Here is a 23,155-nt window from a genome sequence, read left to right as displayed (position 1 = left end):
CTGGCCTCCCTTGATTCCCAGCTCTCACCTTCTGGGCTGGGCTGTTGGGTCATGCAGTTAATGGACCCACTAAGAGCCAGTTCTTCCGTCAGCTCCACATGGATAATCTAAGCTGACATTCTGCTCTCTTGCTTCCTCTGATCTGAGTTCCCATGAGGCTGGCAACTCATTATAGCCACTCAATGTGGTTAAGAGGTCCTTCTCACATTACATGGCCCACTGCGGCTCGCTTCACAGGGAAGCAAAGACAAGAAATGAAATTGCATGGAAACAACTGGGTTTCCAGGCTGTGCTGGTGAAGGCAGAGGAGGCCTGTCTGTTCGGCATACACCGGAACTTCGTACAGGGAGGAGAACTCAGCAAGTGTCTGGGACTCAGTAAACAGAACACCTCAGACATTCCACTGATAGACTAAAATAAATAAAGAAAGATAGAAAATAAGAGGAATGACTTGTGGGATCCATTATCAGCAGAAGGAAGACGGAGCTGAATGACAAAAAAAAAAAAAAAAAAATACTATTCCCCTTGGCAAGAGCTGGAGAGGGCCTTTAGTTTGTACTGGAGTAGAGCTGAAGAAAGGAGTGAGGCTGGAGATTAGGAGGCAGGTGGAAAGGGAGTGGAAAGCTACCATAGCTTGTCCAAGAGATTTTAAAGGTCTGGTAGATAAATTTTGACAGGATCCCAAGAATACGGTGGTGGCCAGAGTTACCTCTTGCATCTGTCTGGCTAAATCTTGGATCCAGAGGATCACTAGCAAACTGCTAACCAGGTTTTGGAGAGGAGAGGTCAGGAGAAGTGGAAAAGGAGATTTGGAACAAGGTGTTTGATCCTATATTTGGGTCAATGGGCCAATGTGATGCAATATTCAGAGGCTTGAAAGGGTACCTCCACCTTGAAAGGAGAGGCTGAGAGCAGGCTGGGGCCCTGGGCCTGAGCCAGGAACAGGGGAGAGTGTGAGTGATGGCAGCATCTCCAGGAAGGACTAGGAGAGTGCCCAGACCCCCTGGAGACCGCTGCAGAACAAGAAGTGATGGGATGGATGTAAGTGCTGGGCTCAGACTGCCTGATGCCCCAGGGATGGAGCAGAACCTCACACGCTGGGGCATCAGGGGAGCTGGGGAGCGTACTTCCTCCATCTTTACCATGAATCAGTAGATCTAGGATGACAATTCTTTACAGGTCCATTCCCCCACAACTCTCAAGCCTCCCTGCTCTCCTGAACTCCTCAATAAAGGCACAGAATCACAGAGCTTTAGAGGCTCTCAAGTATGAATTCAATGTGGAACCTTAGAAACCATGTGGTCTCTGTGTCAGGCAGGACTGAGCCGGAGACAGGTTTTGCCACCTGCCTTGAGCAAGGTGAGACTTTATTTATTCATCTGGAGAATGGATAACGTAGTTGTGGGTACTCATCTCATATGTGGTGATGATTAAATAACATATGTGAAGCTCTTAGCTTAGTGCTTGATACAACTTGGCTGAAAGATTTAGGTTTGTGCTCAGTGCAGAGCCCAGCACACAGCAGCCACTCCACAAATGTTTATTTCTCCTTTTTCCCATTTCCTTATTTTTCTGTCTCCTTTTGCTTTTAATCTCTCTTATTCTCCCCAAGCACATTCTGACCTAACTTAAAAATAATGAAGAAGTCACATTTTGCTCTGTTTTCTTCATATGCCACTCTATTTGGGAGATGAAGAGACAGACCTTGGGGTAACTGGCCTTCCTTCTTAAGGAGAGACAGTTAGGACCAAAAATAAAATAAAATTAAATTAAATTAAACAAATAAATAACAAAACCCTTTGTAAAAATAGTCCATCATCATATAGTGAATGGACACCTACAGCATGTGACGACATAAAGCTCCTGGTGTAATGGCACTTTTTGGAGTCTCATACTATGGTCCAGAGCTAAGGACAGTATTTATGTCATGACAGTGAAGCCTTTACAGGGTGAGGAGGGGCTGACCTCGACACTACTCCCCCAAAAATGATGATGCTCAAAATTCTGCTGAGCCAAGAGGAATGAAATATGTCTGCAGAAGTGGGACAGGGCTTGTCAAAGGAAAGGAATACAGTTCTTCTGATTCTTTTCTAAGGCTCATATGTTTAGCATAAAACCCTAAATGGGATCTAGAGACACAGTGGCTCTGAGCATTAAAGAACGAACCAGCACTTGACTCTGGCTTGGTGAGGGAGTATCCATTCATTCATTATCTGTGGTCCTGGGCACTGTTGGGAGGCTATACCCTCTGGAGCTCCCTCCAAGTATCCCTGGTAGTGACTGAGATGAAGCCCATATTTAAAGTTGTGAAGAAAATTAGTGGACTCATGAAAGGGGGCCCTCTGGGATTCATGGTGATCATGTTTTTGAAGAGTGGTAGACAAGAGTGGTTGATGGGCAGGGGTGTAGGAAAGGGAGACATTGGGGCCTGAATACTTCTGCATGCTTTCCCACTTCAATGGCGATGCCAGCGAGTACATCCCCATGGAGAGCAAAGGGCTGATGGACAGAAGTAGACACTGCAGGTGTCTGTTAACAGGCCAGCTGGCCAAATGGAGGGGAGAAATATGGCACCACTAACCATTAACATCCATTCATCACTCCTTCAGCAAAGATTTATTAAACATCCATTATATTCTAGATGCCTTGCTAGTTCCATGGGATGCAGTGATGAATGATATAAAGTCTGTGCCCTCATGGGACTTATATTTTGCAGGGGACAGAGGCAATCATAACATGGTTTAATAAGTGCTATGAAAAGGGTGGTACAGGGCACATGGGGCACAGAGGAGGGCCCCTCATTCAGAGTGGAGGTTAGAGAAGACTTCTGGAAGAAGTAAAAGTCTAAGCTAAGACCTGACGTGTGAGAAGGAGTTAGCCAGAAGAATTGTGTAGAGTGTGGAGAAGTGAGGAAAGGGAGAAGAAATATTCCAGGCAAGGGGAAGGCTCTGAAAAGAAAGAAGGATGACATGTTTGACATGTCTGGAAGCCACGGTATTGTTTGGCTGGGCCACAGCAGGGGAGACAGGTCAGGGGAGGTAAAGCTGGAGAGGCAGGCAGGGGTTTAGGGATAATGAACGTGTTCTTATATCTGTCAGGAATATCATAGTCCTTGCCAATGCCCTGTGTCTGTAGAGCCACCGTGTTGTGTAGAGCAGAATAAGAGTTACAGATCTGAAACGCCCATATCAATTCAGCTGTATGTCTCTCCTGCCCAGATTGGGTTGGTGTGGCCCTTCAGGTGAGGCCCTTCCTAATCAGACAATGTGGTTCAGCCCATATACTAGAAAGGGGGCAGGAAAGGCTCAGTCTGTGACCTGGGCTCTGAGACCACAGCACTAGCCCAGCTGCTCTGCCTGCATCTGGGCCACTTTGGGCAAATCACTCCAGCTCTCTAGGCTGCCATTTCAGCATCTATAAAACAAAGAGCTCTGCTAAGGTGTCTTTCAGGTCTCATAATATGATTTGAAGAGATGATACTCAGCTGCAGGGTCTGGTTGGTCCCTGACTCCTGAGGCTAAACTCTGAATATGAGTGACAGTTCAAAGCTTCAGGCTTCTTGATCAACCCTTTCCATTTGTACTTTGAATACTGACTTACCCGCTGCTTATCTGGGTCCACAAAGCGGATTCCAAAATAGTCTTTCTCTAGTAGGTTCAAGTGGTGGCAAAGAAGGTCAAACAGGTACTGGCCTTTGGCATCTCTCTGCAAAGAAGGAAAGCTCCATTGAGAAATGAGAGGGCTTCTTCAGTGGAACTTTGTTTTGATGGTCATTGAAAATCATAATAGTTGCACGACGATATGAAAGGGACACATGTCCAAAACTATGTCCTTCATGTTTCAAGATACTTTAGACATTCTCTGGAATTCTGAGGCTTTTGGTACCTGGAAGGAGCCCAAGAACCCTTCCATCCACAAAAATGTCAGCGAGGTCAGAGCAGTTAGGTGAGCCCAGTTACGACATCTAATGCAAAAAGCTTTCCTAAGGTGTGTCAGCTTGGGAGTAGGGAATGTCAGTGGAATATACCAAGTCCAAGTCCAGCTGGCTCTGCCTCTAAAGTATATCTTGAATCCATTCACTTCTCTTCATCCCCATTGCCAAACCCACAGGTCAAGCCACCACCGTCTCTCAACTGGACCACGGCCAGAGCCTTCTAACTGGTTCTTTGCTTCTGCTCTTGTCCTTTCTCCACACAGTAACCACGGTGACCACTATTTCGACATGTCTTTTTTTTACAGAATAAGTCATACAGGCACTTAGTAAGATACTCAAACATGCCAAAGGATAAACTATGAAGAATAAGTCTCTCTTCTATCCTAGTCGCCCTGTGCCTCAGTTCTCCTCCCCAGAAGCAACCCTTTACCAGCTTCTTGTGTATCCTTAATGTGGTATTTTATACACGGGCAAGCCTGTGTAACACATACATCTCCTCTTTTAAAAATACATTGGCAGCATATGTTGTACTGTATTCTGTTTCTTGGGATTCCGCCCCACCCCCCAGTTAGGGTATCTTATGAATCCTTCTATAGTAGTACATAAAGATAAGCCACATAGTTTTTAACTGCATACCACTAGAACAAACCTAAATTTATTTACCCACCTCCATTTTGAAGGAGTTTATTTCTAATCTGCTATTACAAACAAGGTGTCAGTGAGCACACAGTGATCTTTAATTGTTACCACTCCTGCTTAACACTGTCAGTGGCTTCCTGTTGATCTCAGAATAAAATTTAACCTCTGATCATGGCCCCCAAGGCCCTACACGCCCTGTGTCCTGCCTCTTCTCTGAACTCATCCCAAATTGTTCTCCTCACTGCTGTCACAGCCTCCCTGTTCCTGAACGCTCCAAGGCTTTTCTGCCTCTGCGTCTTTGTATTCTCTCTGCCTGGCATGTTCTTCCTCCAGCTCTTCCCATGGCCACTCCTTCTGTCCTTGAGGTCTCAGCTCCAATGTCCTCTCTGCAGAGAGGTCCTCCCCTGGAGAACAGCCCCTCCCTGTTACTTTCTATCTCATTTATCCTCTTTATTTCCTTTATAGCATTGATAGTAATCTGTAATTATCTTGTTGATTTGCTTATTTATTTGTCATCTGCTCCTTTTCCAGGCTATAATTTTCAGGAGTGCAAGCACCCTCCCCTAAAACTTAGCATAAGGCCTGGCATATGGCAAGTAGGTCCTCAATAATGATTTGTTGAATAAATGAATGACTGAATGAATAGAAGGTAGAGGGTTAGCTAAAAGGTTTCACTAAACATGAGGAAATTAGGCCATTTCTAAACCCATAACCGTCTCCTTCAGGGACCTGCCTGGGTATCTGGGATGAGCTGGGAAGAGAATGACTTGCAGGAAACTTTCAGAACATCTGGAGCTCTGCAGGATATCGATCTCTGGGCCTGTCCCCAGTGGTCTCTGCAGCTGAAATAATCATCTCTAATGGGTCTGTGCCTAATTCTGCATCCAAATCGAGGTTGTCTTATAAGATCCAAAGTATCTCACCTATGCCAAGGTCCACGGCCATGGGTAATTACAGAAGGGTCTGGCCCTGTTCCATGAAAGGTTTACATGTCCCCTCTTCCCTTTCTGCTGGCTCACCCTATACTATTCTAGGAGAACTAGGACAGGATATCAAATCTCTCAGCAAATATCTTAAGAAGCTTATCCTTAGAGGATTGGGAGGATGAGTGCATGGACAGCTCAACTAAGGAAGGTGGTGCCATCCTCCTCTTCTGCTGGCCCCACACGCCCTCTCACAACATGATCCCAAGGCCGTGGACCCCGTTCTCCCCTCCTTTGGTCTCCCACCAGAAAGAGCTACTTTCAGGACAGAGACTGGCCAGGAATTACATTGGGACTTCTGGGCAGTGGACCACAAACCAGATCTTTCAAAGAACTCCATCAACAACTGTCTTTTTAGGTGGAGGCTGTACACTATTTCCTTACTGATGCCCCAGAGTACGGGAAGAGCTCACACTCATTTTTAAGGTTCTTTTGGGAGCAAAGGAACGATGTTTAACTCTGCCCGAAGCGGCACATCCGGTGCTATTATCCTTCACAGAGCAACTGAAATAGGATATTAAAAGACAGTTGCACATTGCGAATAGCTTTTCTCTACAAATTTTACTTTGAACCAAGCTGGCTACTACTCTGTGATCAGCTGTGGTGAGTTTCAATGGCTGAAGAAGTTTGCTTCTATACATACAACAACCATATTAGCAGGAGTCTCGGGTAACCATGGGGGAAAAGGTGCTTCTGTGATAGAAATCACATGGACTCTTCATAAGAATTATGTCTTCCATAAAAACAGGTCATCCTCATGGGCTGGCTGCTCAAATACACTTGTAAGGTTCTTATCTGGTAAGAACCTTAAATTCGGTAGCTCCAACCTGAGTTCTCTCATTTCATAAGAAAAAGGAAGCATGGCTTTTCTCTTCAGGTAGTTATGAAAAAAGGACACATCCCATTACACATTCCCTATATCAATAAAAAAAAAAAAGATCTTTTTCTCATTTCTTGGCATCTGGTGAAACCGCTGCTCCCCACCATGAAGTTGTCGTTCCCTCAGATTTCCATTTACCAGTGGTAGATGCAAGGTTTTAAGCTAAAAGGCTCTTGGGTAGACTAATGAAGAGAAGCATCATTTTTTTGTTGTTTCTCCAAGGCTGGAGGGTGGAAGGTGAGGGGAATGAGGAGAGAGGTGGGAACAGAGCTTCTCTTTATGGCAGAATTCCCAAAGTTTAAATTCCCAGCAGAGACACAGTGGCAGAATCGACTTGGAGCACGGCTGTGGCACCTTCCACAGAGGTTGGAGTACTCATGTCTGTGGCTGACAGAGTGGCCTGAGGCACCTTTTGGTGGGGAAGTCACATTCATTATGGTGCGCTCCCTAACATAAGCTGTTGACAGGGGCAAGAGTTTAGGAGTTTTAAACTTCTTAGCCTTGTGGGTCTCTCTGCACTTCCAGATGCCAGCAGTGTCCTAGAATTTCCTCTCTGTGGTCTCCCTGACCTAAGTGTGGGGCTTTCTGAAATATTCTGTGGCAGCCAGTCTTCTCTTTTGGTTGGAGGGCAAAGCCCGTTGAGTTCTACCTTCTTTTTGCCTGCAGTTACCTACGTGCTAAGGCTAATCCATGTGTCGTGTGCTGAATGTTGTGCCATTGATTATACTGGAGAAACAGGCACTTGGGCTGACAGGTGATTACTATTTAGTCACAAAGTCAAGGCTCCAAGCCTGAGGACATTCATCTTCAAGACAAGTGTGCCGAGACAAAGCACCCAAATCCAGCTGAACCTCTGGGTTTTTCTGTTCTCAAAGTTATTGTTGGGCCAAAATAACTTATTGAGCACCCACTAAAAAATAAATTTGTATTTTATGAACCACAGTAGTACCCCCCACATATATGAAGATAACACCACACATAAGTGAAACCCCTATATATGGTGCACAGAATTCGTGAGCCCTTCGGAGTCATTCTGAAACTCTGAGGTTGGGAGAATTCAGATTCTTGCTCCTCCCTAGAGCGTGTGATTCTGGTTCTCAGCACTTGGTCTCTTCTTTAGAGAAGGGGCTGAGGCAGCAAGCAGTAAGCAGGCTTGGGCCAGTGACCTAAACTAGTCAAGGTTAATTGCATTTTCTGCCTCATAATCAATACCCTGAGGCAGAAGAAGAGTTTTATTTGAACCCATCATGGTGTCAATCCCAGGGGCTCTGGCAGGGTGCATCCTGATCGGACGGCTTAACCTGTAGACAGCCCCTCACTCACTAGGCCTCAGCTTATTCAATCTGGCTTACCTGTGAGGCAGGCTAATTTTAAGAGCAAACTACGTGAGTCCTAAAGAGGGCAAGAGTGAGCCTGACTTTCTCAGCTCCTGGACCATGGTTTCATGGGCCCTTAGAAGGCAGAGGTGAGATGGAGGGCAGGAGACAGTGGGTAGTCCAAAAGCACAAGAGTCCAGGGGTGGAAACGGGCCACGCCAAGATGGGGGTGCCTAGAGGAGAGGGCAAGAGCCAAACAAGTTGTCCTCAGAGGCCTGACAGGAAGGAGTAGGCTACAGGGGTGAGATGGCATCTTGGCCTCCATTCTAGCTTAACTTTAAATTTCTGGTAGGCCAAAGACTTCTGTACTTTCCTTATCAGTGTCCTCCAAGGGCATGTGTGTGCTGACGTCTGTCAGGTTCAGGAGCACATGCTATGTAAAAGCACTTTAATGTCACAGAGGAACAGGCACATTACTCATCTTCTCAGGGCCATGGCGCACGTAAGCTGAGACGAAAAGCGTGAATCAATTACCAGGGTGCAGTTCTGCCTCTGTGTTTGTACACAACACCCAGCCTCGCTTTCCAAGACAAAGGGAGGATAAGGGGCATAAACACAGCAGGGTCCCAGATTTCTTAACCTCAGCACCTTCCACACTAATTTACATTTTCTTTGAAGGGAGGGGATCCCTGCGAAGCTCATGGCCCGGGAACCCACTTTTCTTGCTTAGTCTTAAACCAACAACATCTGTCCAGGCACTGCGGAGGCTGTAGCTTAAAAGCAGCCAGCTCACTCTGGGAGAAGATAGGGAAGTTCATTCCAGGCCGAATTACGGCTGTATCGTCTTCTGCAGCGGGTCCCCCCAAATGCAGCAGGGCCATAGCTGAGCCCTGCCCAGGAGTGCCTACTGTTTCCTACTCTCAGAGGAGATGGACTCCAGAACCCACTGTTAGGCTGGGAAGGATGGGGCCCATGCAGATACTTGGTATCTAGGCTGTAGCACCAGGAAGCTGCTGTGGGGCCAGGTGGCCATATGGCTTCTGGGGTAGAGGCCTGGCCCTGGTGGAAGGAAGTCACAGCTCAGAATATGAGAGGAACAGACTCCTGCAGCCACTGGCCTCACCTAATCCTTAATGAACTGCAGCAACTTCTTGCACCAATCCCTGCCATTCTACATGCAAATTGAGGGAGTCAGGGTGATTTCCATAATGCAAATAGATATCTGTAGGTTCAGATGCCAGGCATGGTGCCTCAGGGAGCCCTGCTGGCAGTCCTTGCTCAGGTCAGAGAACTGGCTTAGCTCATCACCACATGGTATGGCATGCAGAGGATATGCTCGTGGGGTGGGGAAAACACATCCAATCTGGATCGTGGAGGTCACTGTGTGCAAGTAAATGTCATGGGAGGGAGGACTAAGTGTTCTGTCAGCACAGATGGTCCAAACCAGACCCAACAAGGGCAATTAAGACCCTCTGAGCAGAACCTCAAACCTGCTTCTATACAGCGTGTAAGAGCAGGGCTAATGAGAGGGCTAGACTTATTGAGACAGCAATGATGATACTTCAAGAGCTGAGGTGTCCTCATTCCTATGTGGATTCCTTGTATCTGGTGGAGTGTCTGGAAAGAAAAAAACCCTGAGCTGGGCTTGAAGAAAAGCAAACTTGTCTCTATTTCCCATGGTGAGACCACTTTTACAGTAAGGTTACTCTCAGAAGCATTGCTGTTTCTTGTTATTGATTGAATATACTTTGATTGTATTTTTCCAGCCAGTGCTAAATATCTCAGTGGACTAGTCATGTAGCAGCTGCAGAATACTGAAAACTCAGCCAGGCTTGTTAGGAACAAACTCATTACTTTATATTTGTGAAAAGTGCATACTCTGTCTCTCTCACAGACACAGACACTCTCATATGACTATGCCTTTTATACAATGTACTTCGGAAAACTTGTGAAGAAAGTCCAGAATTTTGGGTAGACATTGGCTTTTTTTGCAAAGGGCAAATGCACATGTTATTTGGTAAATCTGGGGTTGTAAGGAGTGGCCTCGGTCAGGAGAAATATGGCAAGCTCAGCATCCTTATTTTTTCTCATAACCCTGGAGCTATTCCCCCAATTTCTCTCCCTCTCAGCAGAAAGCTGTTTGCTGGCCAGTACCAACAAATGTGAGGAATTCTGAGCTGGACACATCCCACTAATGAAATAGGCCAGAATTTTACAGTCCTGGTGCAATCTCCTTTTCAACTATCCTGTTAGGTCACTCATGTCCCCTTGAAGTTGAGGTGGAGGCAAAGAGAGCAGAGAGGGGAAGTGCTCTGGGAAGGTGAAGGCATTGAGGATGAGCACCAGGGTTGGAGTTGAAGCCCTGATCTGCCATGTCTTAGCTTGTGACTTCATACCTGAGCAGACATAGATTAAGGTGACAGACCTTAATCCATCTGAGCTTCCATTTCTTTATCTATAAAACAAGACCAATACTACATCTCTCAAAGGATTATTGTGAGGCCCAAAACAAGAGACACAAGATACATAAAAATCCTGTGTATTTTTTTCTACCAACTTCCTCTGTCTCCTGTGAGCTCTTCCTTTAGGCTGAATGGACTTGAACATGACAAGACCTCAGCAATGAGACTATACACTCATGGAATAGAAGTTAGTTTTCCCCAGACAAGAACACTTGGGTGAGCCCTGGTACAAGTCCACCTGTGCTGTGCCCCCAAGCTTATGGGTATGGCCACTATTTTGGAAATCTGCCCTACAGGGCTCTCAAAGAACAGATTGGCATCTTCTTCATACCCCAAGGTAATTTTCCCCAGAGGAGGGTGGAAGAAGAACAGAAAATATCAAATATATATCATCATCCCAAACCCCTCAGAGGCCTGGCAGCTTCTACTCAGCAACACAGAGACAAAGACAGAGCTTCTTATGGTATACTCTTGATATTCTCCTAATACTTGGGAAGGAGGGATCACTTCATAAATTATATAAATGTCTAACCACTGTGCTGTACACCTGAAATATAAAATAATATTGAATGTCAACTGTAACTGAAAAAAAGGTAGAGTTTCCTTAATAAACAACAAATTCAGAACCACACTATGCTTTAGACCAGGCTCTCAAACTTGAGCCTGTATCGGAATCACCTGGAAGGTTGCTCAAACCCAGAATACTGGGCCTTCTCCTAGATTTTCTGGTTCAGTGGGTGTGGGGTGAGGCCTGGTAATCTGCATTTCTAACAAGTTCCAAGGTGATGCTGAATGTCTGGAGATCAATGGACTAGATCAACCCTTCTCCAGCACCTAATGGTCACTATCAGCACTTAGTAAGCAAAGACTAAGGGGGAGGAAAAATGGATATTTGAACTCCACTGCAATCCAGCTCTGTCAGCATAATTTTCTCTTTTATTCAGCTCTCACATTTTCACATACCGGGTATACCAACTTCAGAGCATTAGCCTTATGAGTTAAATACCACAGATCTCTGCTTCACTCTGCCAGGTTTTCAAATTCTGCCTTTCATAACAGTGGGCAACGGCCTAATCCTGGCTGGAAAGTTCAAGTCCCCAATTATCATTTCCTTTCAATGGCTAAATAGGTCAAAAACTCACAGCACATTTGCCATGAACTAGATCATCAGAAAGTAAAGCTTGGTAATTCTCATCAAACCTACTTCAGAGAAGGAGCTCCCTTCTTACCTCAGTCCTGCTGCCAGTGGCAGGAAGTCTGTTCCAGGACATTTTCTCTCCTGATCTCTAGGGACTCTCATCTAAGAGGTGGGCTGGGAGCTGCCCCAGACCTCTGCCTGCTACTGCCTCCTCCCTGTGCTCTTTGAGCTTCTCAGACAGAGTTTCATCTTGGCGGCCATGATGCTTTTTCCTTCCTCTCTTTCCTGGGAGAGGATCCAGCGATCCCTTCATCATGGGCTGGGAAGTAGATGGGTATAGGATATGTGCCCCGAGGATGTCATTCCAGGGAGGCAAGTCTGTCCTCAGCTTTGAGCAGGGAGTTTGGGGAAGGAGGGAAGTGAGTGGAGTAAGGAAAGGTAAATTCTGACTGAGAGCTGTTGGGCAACTCATTTCCTTCTGAGCCTCAGGTTCCCTCTGTGTAACTCATTTCACATCCCCTTGCATGCCCAAAGTCTCTGATTCTGTTTTTAGTTGACCAGAGAAATCATTCTCTTAAATGATGACAAAGGTTTTTTTGTTTTTGTTTTTGTTTTTTAAGGGTAGTTAGGTAGCTTTACAAGGTTGATGTTTATTAAGACATTTAGCACCAGTTTAATTAATTTTAGAAACTCAGGGCCACTGCTCAAAGTAAACAGAAAGAGTAACTAAACAATTCATTCAATTCTAGAAACTGCCTCTAGCAGGCCTGAGACAGTGAAGACCATTATATAAAACTGTTATCCTGCTACGAGTCTGGTCATTTTACATTTCACTGTGAGCGATGGAAAATTCCTGTTAGATCATCCAGTGCACGCCTCCAGCCTCGTACAGTGAGGACAGTTCTGGATCTTCTCAGAATGGATCCTGAGGCTCTACCTCTCCCGTCCTCCTCAGGCCCTCGGTTTCCTAGGCTACAACCCAGGTGGCAGTTGGGCTCCTGAATTTCTATATGGGAGGGCCTTAGGGGTGATATTCTGGGTGGGTGGGGGTAGGTTCTGTATATATAAGATTGAGAACTCTTTAATCATCCAATAAAGAAGGGCTAGGGAATGACAGAGATGGGAAAAGGCTGATAAAGTGTCCCTTCACCTCATCCTGCACTATCTTAAACTTGTTTTGGAGGCAGAGCCTCTGAACTTAGGCAGAGGTAAAAGCTAAGGGTGACTGCCTTTGGGTCCTTGAACTTGTTTACCTAGGGTTTTCCAGGATGCAATACTTTAGTGGCTGAGCAGCAACAGAGCCTCTTGGTCTATGAATAATTTGGGAGCTTGGCGATGTATCACCTAATGCGCACTGGGGGTGGGGCAGGGATGACTGGATCCCTAGGGCATCAGGTTACACCATGGTCCAGGCCTTGCAGTGTGATAGAGAGAGCAGAGGGGCAAGACCCCTGCAAGTGTATCACTGCTCCTCCAGCAGTTCTTCAGCCTGAGGAGTATGGAGTGAGTGCAGGAGAGGCAAGAGCCTTGAGACTAGCAGTGCCCCTGAGGCCTCTGGCACACCCCTGTCATCCTTGTGCTTTGTACATACAGCAAGGCCACCAATACTGAGACCAAGAGTCCCCTGAGGGCTGCACAGCAACACTAGTCGAGATGTCACCACTGAAAAAAATCTTGCACATCTGTTGCTAACTTGATTATGTTACTCGAAGGTCAAAAAATGGATGACAAACTACTTGGAAAAACACTCGATATACAGTTGACTCTTGACAATGCAGGGGTTAGGGGTGCTAACATCACCAACTACCTGTTGAAAATTCACATATAACTTTTGACTCTACAGTTGCATCTGTGATGCAACCAACTGTGAAAACAGTATGTTTGATCTGTGGTTGGTTGAATCTACAGATACGAAACATGCAGATACGAAGGGCCAACTGTATTTATTGGAAACAAAATCTGTGTATAAGAGGACTCACAGTTTAAACCTGTGTTGTTCAAGGGTCAACTGTATGTCTCTCTGGGGCTCCCTCAGGCAAGGCATTACCTTTGCATTCTCAGGGCTACATCGAGATGAGATTTAGAGACATGTGAAAAAGTGACTTAGGAAAAGCCTGCTTCTTTCCTCTAGTCTCATGGCACTCACTATCTGTACCACTTAACTGTCCTGCTGCTGCCTCTCCCATATTCATGTTCACTTCCCATTATCTGGAGAGATGGAAGCGTGGTATCCAGTATTGGTCCTCAAGGTGCACATGAGCCTTGTTCATGCTCAGGAAGTATCTGTTCATTAACTACTAAATGACATGGCCAGGCGAATAGCTGACAATTAGCAACAGCTAATCTTACCTGGGTCTTCAACTCCTAATACCCAGTTTAGATCAGTATAGGAAAGAACAGATCCCAGTGTTGGAAAGAACAGATCCCAGTGTAGGAAAGAACAGAGAAGAATCATGCTGGAATAAGGCCGTTCCTGGAGATGGAGTCCCCGTCCAAAGTAGAGTCTAAGTTAACCCTAGAAATTTATTTCAGGATTGGGTTCCCAGGTCTTACCTTCTATCTAGTTTGCTGTCCTTGAGTGGGACAGGAGCTCCCAGCCTCAATGTCACTGGGCACCAGAAAGGTGCCTGCAGTACAGCCCAGCTACAAAATAACTGGTTAGGCCACCCACACACAGTCACGAGGAAGGAAAACATTGGCTCTGCTTCCAGGAAGGTCTTTAGCTGGGTCCTTGCCATTGAAAAGGGAATTAAAAGTTCAATACTGGAAAAGACTAATCATTACATCTGCTTAATTATATTGACATGAATCTCATAGCCAAGTTCTTTTTAGGGAGTTGATGTTGGAAAACATTTCCATGTTCTTGGGTTTATGTGGAATAGGATTTAGGATGTTTTTAACTTCTGGAAATTATCAAATACCTTCCTATGGGCAAATTCCATATGTCTCTAGGGATTTCTTTTTTTCTCTTATAGTTTTCCTGATGCTTTGCCTGTCTTTCTAAAGTATTTTCTGACACCTGGCCAAAGTGCCACAAGGTATTCTCTGGGCTTCAGCACCTTGGATCAATGGATAATTATTAACATAGGATTGGAGACCTGCGTTATCATTTGTCACAGCTCAGGTTCCTCTGGAAGTGGACTCTGGCATGGAGTTTAGCAGGATGTTTTTAAGGAGTGCTCTTGAGATCAACACCCATGGGAAGGAGTGGAAGAAAGCTGGAATGGGCAGAGGGAGAAGTTGAACTGTGATGCAGGCCTAACATCAACCCGGCTGAACCATGGGGAGTTTTGTAGCTAGAATGGTCCTTCAGAGTTGTTTCAAGCTGAGCTAGGACTTTTATACCCTTGCCTCAAGCAGTCACTGGATATGGACCACTGCTGATGGCACTCCTTGGAGGACTGGGTAGGACATTAGATACCATTGCATCACTCTCAACACAAACTCAAAATCATAACTACCATTCCTTAAGAGCCTGCCCTGTGCAAAGCATTCTACAACCATACAAGCATTATCTCTAATGCTAACAAGTCCATAAAAATGTTTCTATTAACCCCATTTTACAAAAGAGGAAACTAAGGCTTATTGGAGTTAAATGACATGTCTAAGACCATATAACTAGTGTGTGGGACTCAAACCCAGGATTGCCTTGCCCCAAAGTTCCCATTATGCTAAACTAAAATCTTTTGATTTTTCTCATATGGCCCCTACAGAAGCAACCTACAGTTCCATCCTTCTATGCAGTCTTGGGTTGGACTTATAATCCTCTGACTATATAGCTAAATGTGTAGCTAAGCCTATTGCTTGAATTCCTTTCTGAATTCTTTGGATCTCTTCAACCTGGGCACTATTGGCCTGCTTCAAACAGAAAACCACTCCTGTTGGAAAAAAGTCCAGATGCTGGGCTTCTCCAGAAGGTACATAAAGGGGGACATCCTTAAAACCTAACAGGAAACCAGTAACTTAGTTAATAATATTTGAAGATGATGAATAAGAAATGAGCAGTATTTAAGGCCAGATTTCTTCTCACTTTTTTCTTTTAGACTTTTGGGCATCAGACATTTCCAAATTTCTATATCCTGGAGATTGGAGATCAGTTGATAACCAATCCCAACCTCCGTATATTGGAGAGCTGAGGCAGGAGCTGGGTGTAACACGAGAGGTCGTATGCACTCTTTCTGTACCCCAAAAGGCTGTTATCAATCTTGTTTTTCCTTTGTACACTCCAGATAGATAGCCCCCTAATCTTCAACATGGCTTGTGTAGGCCAGAGGAAGTCATTGGCTCATGAAAAGAAAAGTTGCTGCCTCAGCAAAATGATACATCATTGACAAGTTTATTTGTCCCTGTGGGTCTGTCTCTTCAGGTAGAGTGTCTTGTATGTTGTTCTCTGGAGTGCTCTTTTCAATTCATCAAAGCTGCTTACTTAGAAAAGCATGTGACATCAGACAGTATAAGCGGCACAGTCGACAGAACAGGCCTGGAGCAGGCTTCTCAGTGTATTCAAGTCCTCCCTGGACTTCAAGAAAGAATTCTTTATGCCTACTCTACTGGCCTAGGGTGACAACTAGAGATGAAAAGTGATGAGATGATTCTCTCAGTTTTTCTATTAACTAGAAGTGAACCTTACTTTTGGGTAGAGAAGAATCTCTAACAAATGACAGTGGGATGACATATATCACAACAGAGGTATGTACAATGTACAGGGATAGTCTGGTGGAATGAGACTACGAGAAGGAGCTCACAAAGGAAGCGATTGACAGATTGAGTCCTGAAGGATGCATAGAAGCTTGACAGCCTAAGGAGTGGGCGAACAGCAGAGGCAATGACATGTGCAGAGCAGGGCACGTTCTAGGAATTTCAACTAACTGCCTGGTACAAGGAGGTCTGCTGTAGGAGATCAACATGGAGAGGCAGACAAGGGCCAGATGGTGTGAATGGCCGCGTACGGCATGCTAAAGACTTTATTCTGTAGGTGATGGCAAGGGACGAAAAGATTTTAAGTGGGAATAAGACGTGAATAGATTTCGTGTTGGTGGAGGAGGAATGGAAGATGGTAAGAGAGGCCAGTTGGAAAATCATTGTAACAATCCAAGTGAGCTCTTATGGGCACTCAAACTAAGATAATGGCAATGAGGATAAAATGTTATGAATTAAAGAAATATTTAGGTGGCAGAATAAACAGTGTTTAAATGACCAATTTGAAGTAGGATAAATAAGAAGTAGGAATAGAGGACAATTTCCACAATTTCAATTCAGTAAGAAGGTTGGGAGAATCTATTGAAAGCTATCTTTAAATTGAGAGTTACCACGATGACTTTGGTGAATGGGTCATTAATTCTTTTAAGGCTCTGACTATTTAATTAAGGAAATAATTAAGATTTCTTAGATCAGTCATTACACTGATTTATTTTTAGAGCATACTGTTTTGGCAAATCTTATCTTTTAAAAAACTGTTTGCTAGAATACATTTCTTTCTTGTTGGTACTATGGCTGAATTCAGTTATCAAAGCACAGAAATCATGCTTGTATAACTAGAGACATGTACAGTTCTTTAAAGCAAATTTCAGAAGCTCTCCTCTGAGCTCCCATAGCATTCTAGGCATATCCTCCCTCTCGATTTGTTGGAATTATCTACTGGTTTGTCAGTGGAGACAAGGTAGGTGGGACAGGGACCTTGTCTTATTTCTTTTCCTATGCCAAATCCTTGAAACATAGTGGGTATTCAAGAAATGAATCTCGACTGAATAAAAGCTGTAAAAATAAAAGCAGTAAAGTATACCTCACAAATCCCATTCCAAGTGCCCTTTTCCCAGACTGGAAGGCAGAAATGGAAACAATTATGCCCCCCAAAACTATAGAGATGCTCCTGTGAACCTAGCAGCTGGGGCTCAGCACTAACTTTGAGTTGTATGTATATTAGTGATCACTTTTATAGAGAGGAGAGTCAATTCCAGGCACAGGAAATACATGTAAAGATTTAGCCCAACAGCAAGAACTATGTGGGCAATTATTTTTTTCAACCCTAAGATACTGACTCAAAAAATATATTGAGAGAATTGCTGGTGCTCATGTTTATTGTCAAATTAGCCATGACAGCTGCAAATGTTTTCACTTTAAGTTAATCTCAAAAGCTTCATTTGCATTTTTTCTAACCCAAGAATATTGTTAGAAAAAGCCTGGATTGCTGGTATAGTGATGGAAGAAGAGGGTGTTTTATCTTTGGTCCTTCTGAGTTGAATTAAATATTTTACATTAATCATCTCTGTCATTAGGGGATTTGTCCGCATGCTTTTTACAAATTACAGTTGCTAGGAATTTATAACTTAAGAATTTATGAAGGTCAAGAATATAGAATTCCAACTAATATCTGAAATGACAGCCTCAAAGACAGGACTCGCTCAGATCTGCCCCCTCCTCTTCTAGAGAAATCTAGTATAACGGCTACTGCTGTGATGTAGACATTTCCAAATGCAGCAACACTGAAACTCATTACCAGCTTTAACAACTTACTTTTCAGAGTCTATGGGGCTTTGAAAACCTAAATTTAGGTATGCTTAATGGAATGGCTCTGCTTTAGAAAACAGATTTTGTCAAGGGCTTTGCAACCCCTGTTCTCCCCGAAATTTATTTAACCTTACTCATTTGGAACAATGGGAGGGGGTAAGGGACGGGAGGGGGCTAGGATTACTTAGTGATGTCTTAATTTTAAAAATTTATAATGAAATAAAATTTGTGTTGCTTTCAATGGCAATAAATACGAAAGTCAAAATATAAATGAGTCATGAGTAATTAGGTATTCATAATCATAATACATAATACACTTTCATGAATAATTGTGTTCCATAAGATAGAAAATACTTTACTATTTAAGGATTAATTAGACCTAGAACTTGAAGTTCTGGATATTTCACGATACTTTTTATGTACCTCTGTACTGGGTCAAACAGTGTCCCCCTAAAATTCACGTCCACCTGGAAGATCAAAACATGACCTTTTTGGAAACAAGGTGTTTGCAGATGTAATTAGTTAAGATGATGTCATCCTGGATTATGGTAGGCCCTAATTCCAGTCGATACTGACCATATAAGAAGGCGAGTGGAGAAAGACACACACCAAAAAAGAAGAGCCATATGAAGTTGGAGGCAGGGAATGGAGTGACACAGTCACAAGTCGAGGAATGCTGAGGGTTGCTAGTAACCATTGGAAACTGGGACGAGGCAAGGAAGGGTTCTTTAGAGCCTTCAGAGGGAGCGTGGCCTGCTGAAACTTTGATTTCAAACTTCCAGAGCTTGAGAAAATAAATTTGTTGTTTCAAGCCACTCAGTTGATGATAATTTGCTGTAGCGCTCCTAGGAAATGACTGTAACTCTCTTTGAGAGCAAAAGTCCCTCTATGTATATGGCCATCCTTTTGGCATTGAATGTAGTCTGTTATTCAATGTTTTCCTATACAGCATATCATCAGATAATGTCATTTCATTATAATGTCGATGAGGAAAAAAAAATGATTCCTAGCCAGGACCACTGTCTGTGTGGAGTTTGCAGGTACTCCCCACATCTACGTGGGTTTCTCTGGGTACTCTGGCTTCCTCCCACATTCTAAGATGTGCACGTGAGGTTAACTGGCATGTCTAAATTGCTCCAGTCTAAGTGAGTGTGGGTGAGTGTGAGGGCGCCTCGCAATGGAAGAGTGTCCTGTCCAGGTTTGGTTCCTGCCTTGCACCCTGAGCTGCTGGCATAGGTCACCCATAACCCTGAATCAAGAATTTATTTTCATCATTTTGAAAAGGAGACGTTACTTGGAAAAGATTTAAACATTGTTCAAAAGTCTTGCTTCTTTCAAGCTTACCGGAGCTCTATGGAGTCTGTCCCAAGCATGCATAGTTAAAGGTCAACCAGAGACCTGGACAGAATTTATTCATAGAATTTGGGGCTCCCTTATCTGCCTCTGTCCTTTTTGAGATTTCCTCCCTCACTTCCCAGCTGCTGTGATTGTCTCAAACTCTGACCTCTGTGGGTTTGATAGAAACTGTGGGCTTCTATGAGTTTTAACTGCCTTATCTGACACCACATGGGATGTACCCTCAAGCTAAAAGCCATAAGAGAATGGGAAGCTCACCCATTACTATTTCCTTCTCACAAGAGTAGGCCTTCCTTCAGTTTCTACCTGCTTCTGAATCATGCTCCAGTGGTGTGAGATGGGTGTTTTTTATATTTTGTCAAGCATTTAGAGTTGTTAATGCTGTGAAGGGTTGGTTCAATAGGAAGTACCTGGCCATTACAGGAAGCAGAAACCTCCTTCACTAAAAATTTTGATGCCAGTTTTTTAAATAAAAAGTTTTCCTGAACTCAAAGAACTAGATAAGAAATTAAAGAAAAGCCAGATTCATAGTTAGTTGTAAGCAGAGGGGAACTACTTTAAATTACCACTCAGGAAGTCTCAATTTAGTTTTTTAAAAATATGAACCTGTGCTTACCTGTTACTTTTGCACATTAGTATGAATGAAGAGGGTACTGGAACCTGAGCCCTTTGATGCTGCCATACTCCCATTCTGTGCCCACTGTGAGGACAATTGACACAAGAAATCACAGTCAACTGCATACACTCACATCCACAGGCATGCAACTGCAAACATACCAAAGGGTAACACGACCTTTGTGAAATTTCTCAGGGATATGGAGGAGGGTATACACAGCATGGCAGAGCACAACTTTCCCCAAAATTATTTTTGAAATACCTTCCCTAAAGTTTCACTTCCTCTGGCAGCTACCCAGATCTCTCCTCCTCTCTCAGGTCTCCCTCTTCCAGCTCCCTGTTCTCGTCCTGTCTATTTCTCTCTCGTGCTCTCTTTATATGTATGTGTATGTGTGTATTACAGGCAAAGCTCTTGAATGCTTCAAATTTGCAACTCTATCCAGTTCTCCACTCATTACAACAAAGACAGAATAGTTGAGATAGTCAACTGCAGGATTCTTTACCTCATAGTGTGGTGGAGTATTTATGTGTGTGTGTGAGTGTGCAGCATGATTATAAATACTTATAATTTAATAGTTTCCCTTATCATAGTCACATATTCAGATATATGTGAAAATAACAGGAAGGAAAGGGATGTGTCTCAGGACAGCAGAGTCGGAGCTAACTACGCGTCAGGCACTTTATTTCCATGCATTATTTCTAATCCTCTCTGTTTTTCAGATGATGAACTTCAGGCTCAGAGCCACTGTTAATTATCTTTCCACCCCAGCACACAGGCTCTGGGATATCTCTAACATATTAATGTAAAATGCAACAGAAAGCATGAAAGACATGTCTGAGAGTCTTGCGGGGAGAGGAGGGGAATAGAGGGCGGGTTGCCTTATGGTCAGGAGGGAAGATCCGAGGACAGGGGTGGTTGAGGAGAAAAGTTTAAAGCAAGAGTCCTGCCAGATGGGGCAGGTGGGCTCCAGGACAAAAGGGGGTCTCAGACTCAGCTTGTTCTCTTCTTTGCCCTTGTTCCTCACATAGCGGTCACATGGCCTCTCTGTTCCTCAAACACTCCCAGCTCATTTTGAAAGATAGATAATGATGACTTCGTTAATTTATTTCCTAAAGCTAATCAAAGTATATATTTTGGAAGCCTTATAGGCAATTTCAGTCTTTAAATCACTGGATGACACTATTTCAAACAAGAAACTACTTCTCTTGATTCACTTATAAGCTAAACAGCTTTTAAATTTCCAAACCCCTTGTCAATTTGGCGTTAACTGATCCAAAAGAAAAAAATGCAGACCTTTCCCATATCTGTAGAAGTGACTGTTTTTAAAGTTATCATTTTAGTAGAATTTAATGAATACTGGTACTTAAGTTACTTCTGTTTCATTGTACGATAGCCTTTAAAATCTAAATTTCCTGGCACAAATGTCTTGAATGATTCATTTTTAGCAAACATTACACAGGGATGGCTGCTGGATATTTTACCTTGGATCTAATGGTATGTGTGAGGAATATTAGCCAGGAAATATATTATTGATAGATTACAAAAAAAGCCATGCTTGGCTACGAAAATTTCTGTTTGTGCTGTGTCCCGAATTCCATACGTTCAGAAGCTATCATCTCAATATCATGCCGATAACTTTGAGTTAGGCAAAAATTGACAGTTAAAACTGTCTTCCTATAGAGCTTAGGTATTGTCTTATAGGAAGCTTTACAAGAGAAAATCCATTTGAAACTTAAAATTTTGATTTTAAAAATGGTGATTTTTATGATCCCTGTTCTTAAGGTGGTTCCAAAAAGAAGCATGAATGATGAATGAAGATGGAGAAGGAGGCAAGGGAACAAGAAAGTCGAATCACTGACAGAGCGACTCAGAAAGGCAGCGAGAGAACTGAGGAGAAACATCACGACCGGGGGAAAGCACAGCTGCACATCATGTCTGACAGAGAGCACAGAGTGTTGGAAAAGTTTTAAGTTTTGATCAATTCAATTTTCCTTGTTACTGAGGCAGAGGCAGCTAGAATACATGAAAAGTAAGAGATAACTCAAACTCTACCACATTTTAAACACCCCTAGTACTAAAAATCTTTTACCCCAGCTGGTAGCAAAAGCTAAGAAGTGGCCAAGCTGACGGTTTTTAAATAGCTATCCTTGGGCTTAATTCTCCCATGGGTGGAGACGCCAGATATGAGGGGTGGGGAAGAAAGAAGAAAGAAAGCTAATACTGAGGGCTAACTATGCATCAGGCACTGTGTTAAGCATTTCACATGTATTCTTTAATTTTCACAGCAACTTATAAAATAGGTACTATGATAATAGTTTTCTCATCCATAAACTGAGTTTTCCCATCTGTTACATGAGTTTATTATAGTCATTTAACACAGAGAAGGTAGGCAACTTGCTTATTATCACACAGTTAACTGACTGAGCTGGGAACCGGACGCAGGCAGTTTAACTATAGACTCTGAATACATAATAGCTGTGCCATATGGCATTTTCTAAAATAACCAAATACAACCAAGTTGACAGGATAAAAGGAGTTGAAAGTGTGTTGGCCTCTAATACCTGGCTGCTGCCTGCAAATTTGTGGTAGAAGTCCTGAGTCCTCTTTGGTGTTCATCTCTGACACCCATCATTATTTTTAGGTAAGGGGATAAAGATCTACTTGAAGCTATCCTTTCTTCTAAATTCAAATACAAATAAGTTAAAGAATGAAAAATGTTTGAATTTTTGACACATTCACTTCATTATATTAAAATTTCTACTGTATGTCAATTCGTTCCCGAGGGAAACATTTCAGCAATTTGGTGATTAAATCATGTAGCAGTGATGAACCTAACTTCTAAAGCAGTTTCCATGAAGAGGGTGTAATTTTTTTCAAAGTATGTATAAATACACACACACACATACACACCAATACTCTCTATATACAAAAAAGATATCTTCAAGACAAGTTCCCATTTTTTTCGGGCTCTATTTATATGCAACCAGTTCTAAGAATTCTCAGAAAAGGCCTGACACTGTCCCCTCGCTAACATCCCTCAGAGCAAGAGTCCTCATACATTTTTCAGGCACGACCCACTTTATGGGTTCAGACTCTGTAATGAGTCACATGCATATCTTCTAAGGACCTTCAAGGGTTGCAAATGGGATGAAACAAAAATAACCAAAAGTCTGAGGGTCAGCTCTCTTAATCTCTCTTTCTTATTTGTCATCTGTCCATAGGTCATTGGGTTCAAATGACATTTTTTTTGTGTGTGTGAATAAAAATCTAGAATTTGGCTACCTCTTCTTGGGACACTTCATTTTCAAGCCATAAAGGCTAAAA

At 43.3% G+C, this 23,155-nt stretch overlaps 2 protein-coding genes across 8 annotated transcripts in view; one reads left to right on the top strand and one right to left on the bottom strand.

The window, feature by feature from the left end:
- FRMD5 (FERM domain containing 5) overlaps window positions 1–3,738 on the bottom strand; it is a 39,775-nt gene extending 36,037 nt beyond the window's left edge. The window contains exon 1 of the mRNA XM_025038852.1: window positions 3,601–3,738. The gene's annotated coding sequence lies outside the window, so the exon portion shown is untranslated. The remainder of the gene's footprint in view (window positions 1–3,600) is intronic.
- Window positions 1–22,677, top strand: part of WDR76 (WD repeat domain 76) — a 113,594-nt gene extending 90,917 nt beyond the window's left edge. For all 7 annotated transcript variants that reach the window (XR_003042667.1, XR_001517687.2, XR_001517686.2 and 4 more), the window contains one exon: window positions 21,614–22,677. Coding sequence is in view for 1 of the 7 variants with exons in the window: in XM_015596066.2 (XP_015451552.1) it covers window positions 21,614–21,635 (22 nt within the window). In the remaining 6 variants the exon portion in view is untranslated. The remainder of the gene's footprint in view (window positions 1–21,613) is intronic.
- Window positions 22,678–23,155: the final 478 nt, after the last annotated feature.

Source organism: Pteropus alecto, unplaced genomic scaffold, assembly GCF_000325575.1.
Source record: "Pteropus alecto unplaced genomic scaffold, ASM32557v1 scaffold86, whole genome shotgun sequence".
NCBI classification, from domain to species: domain Eukaryota; kingdom Metazoa; phylum Chordata; class Mammalia; order Chiroptera; family Pteropodidae; genus Pteropus; species Pteropus alecto.
Note: the sequence above shows the minus strand (reverse complement) of the source record. Positions and strands in the feature narration are given on the sequence as shown.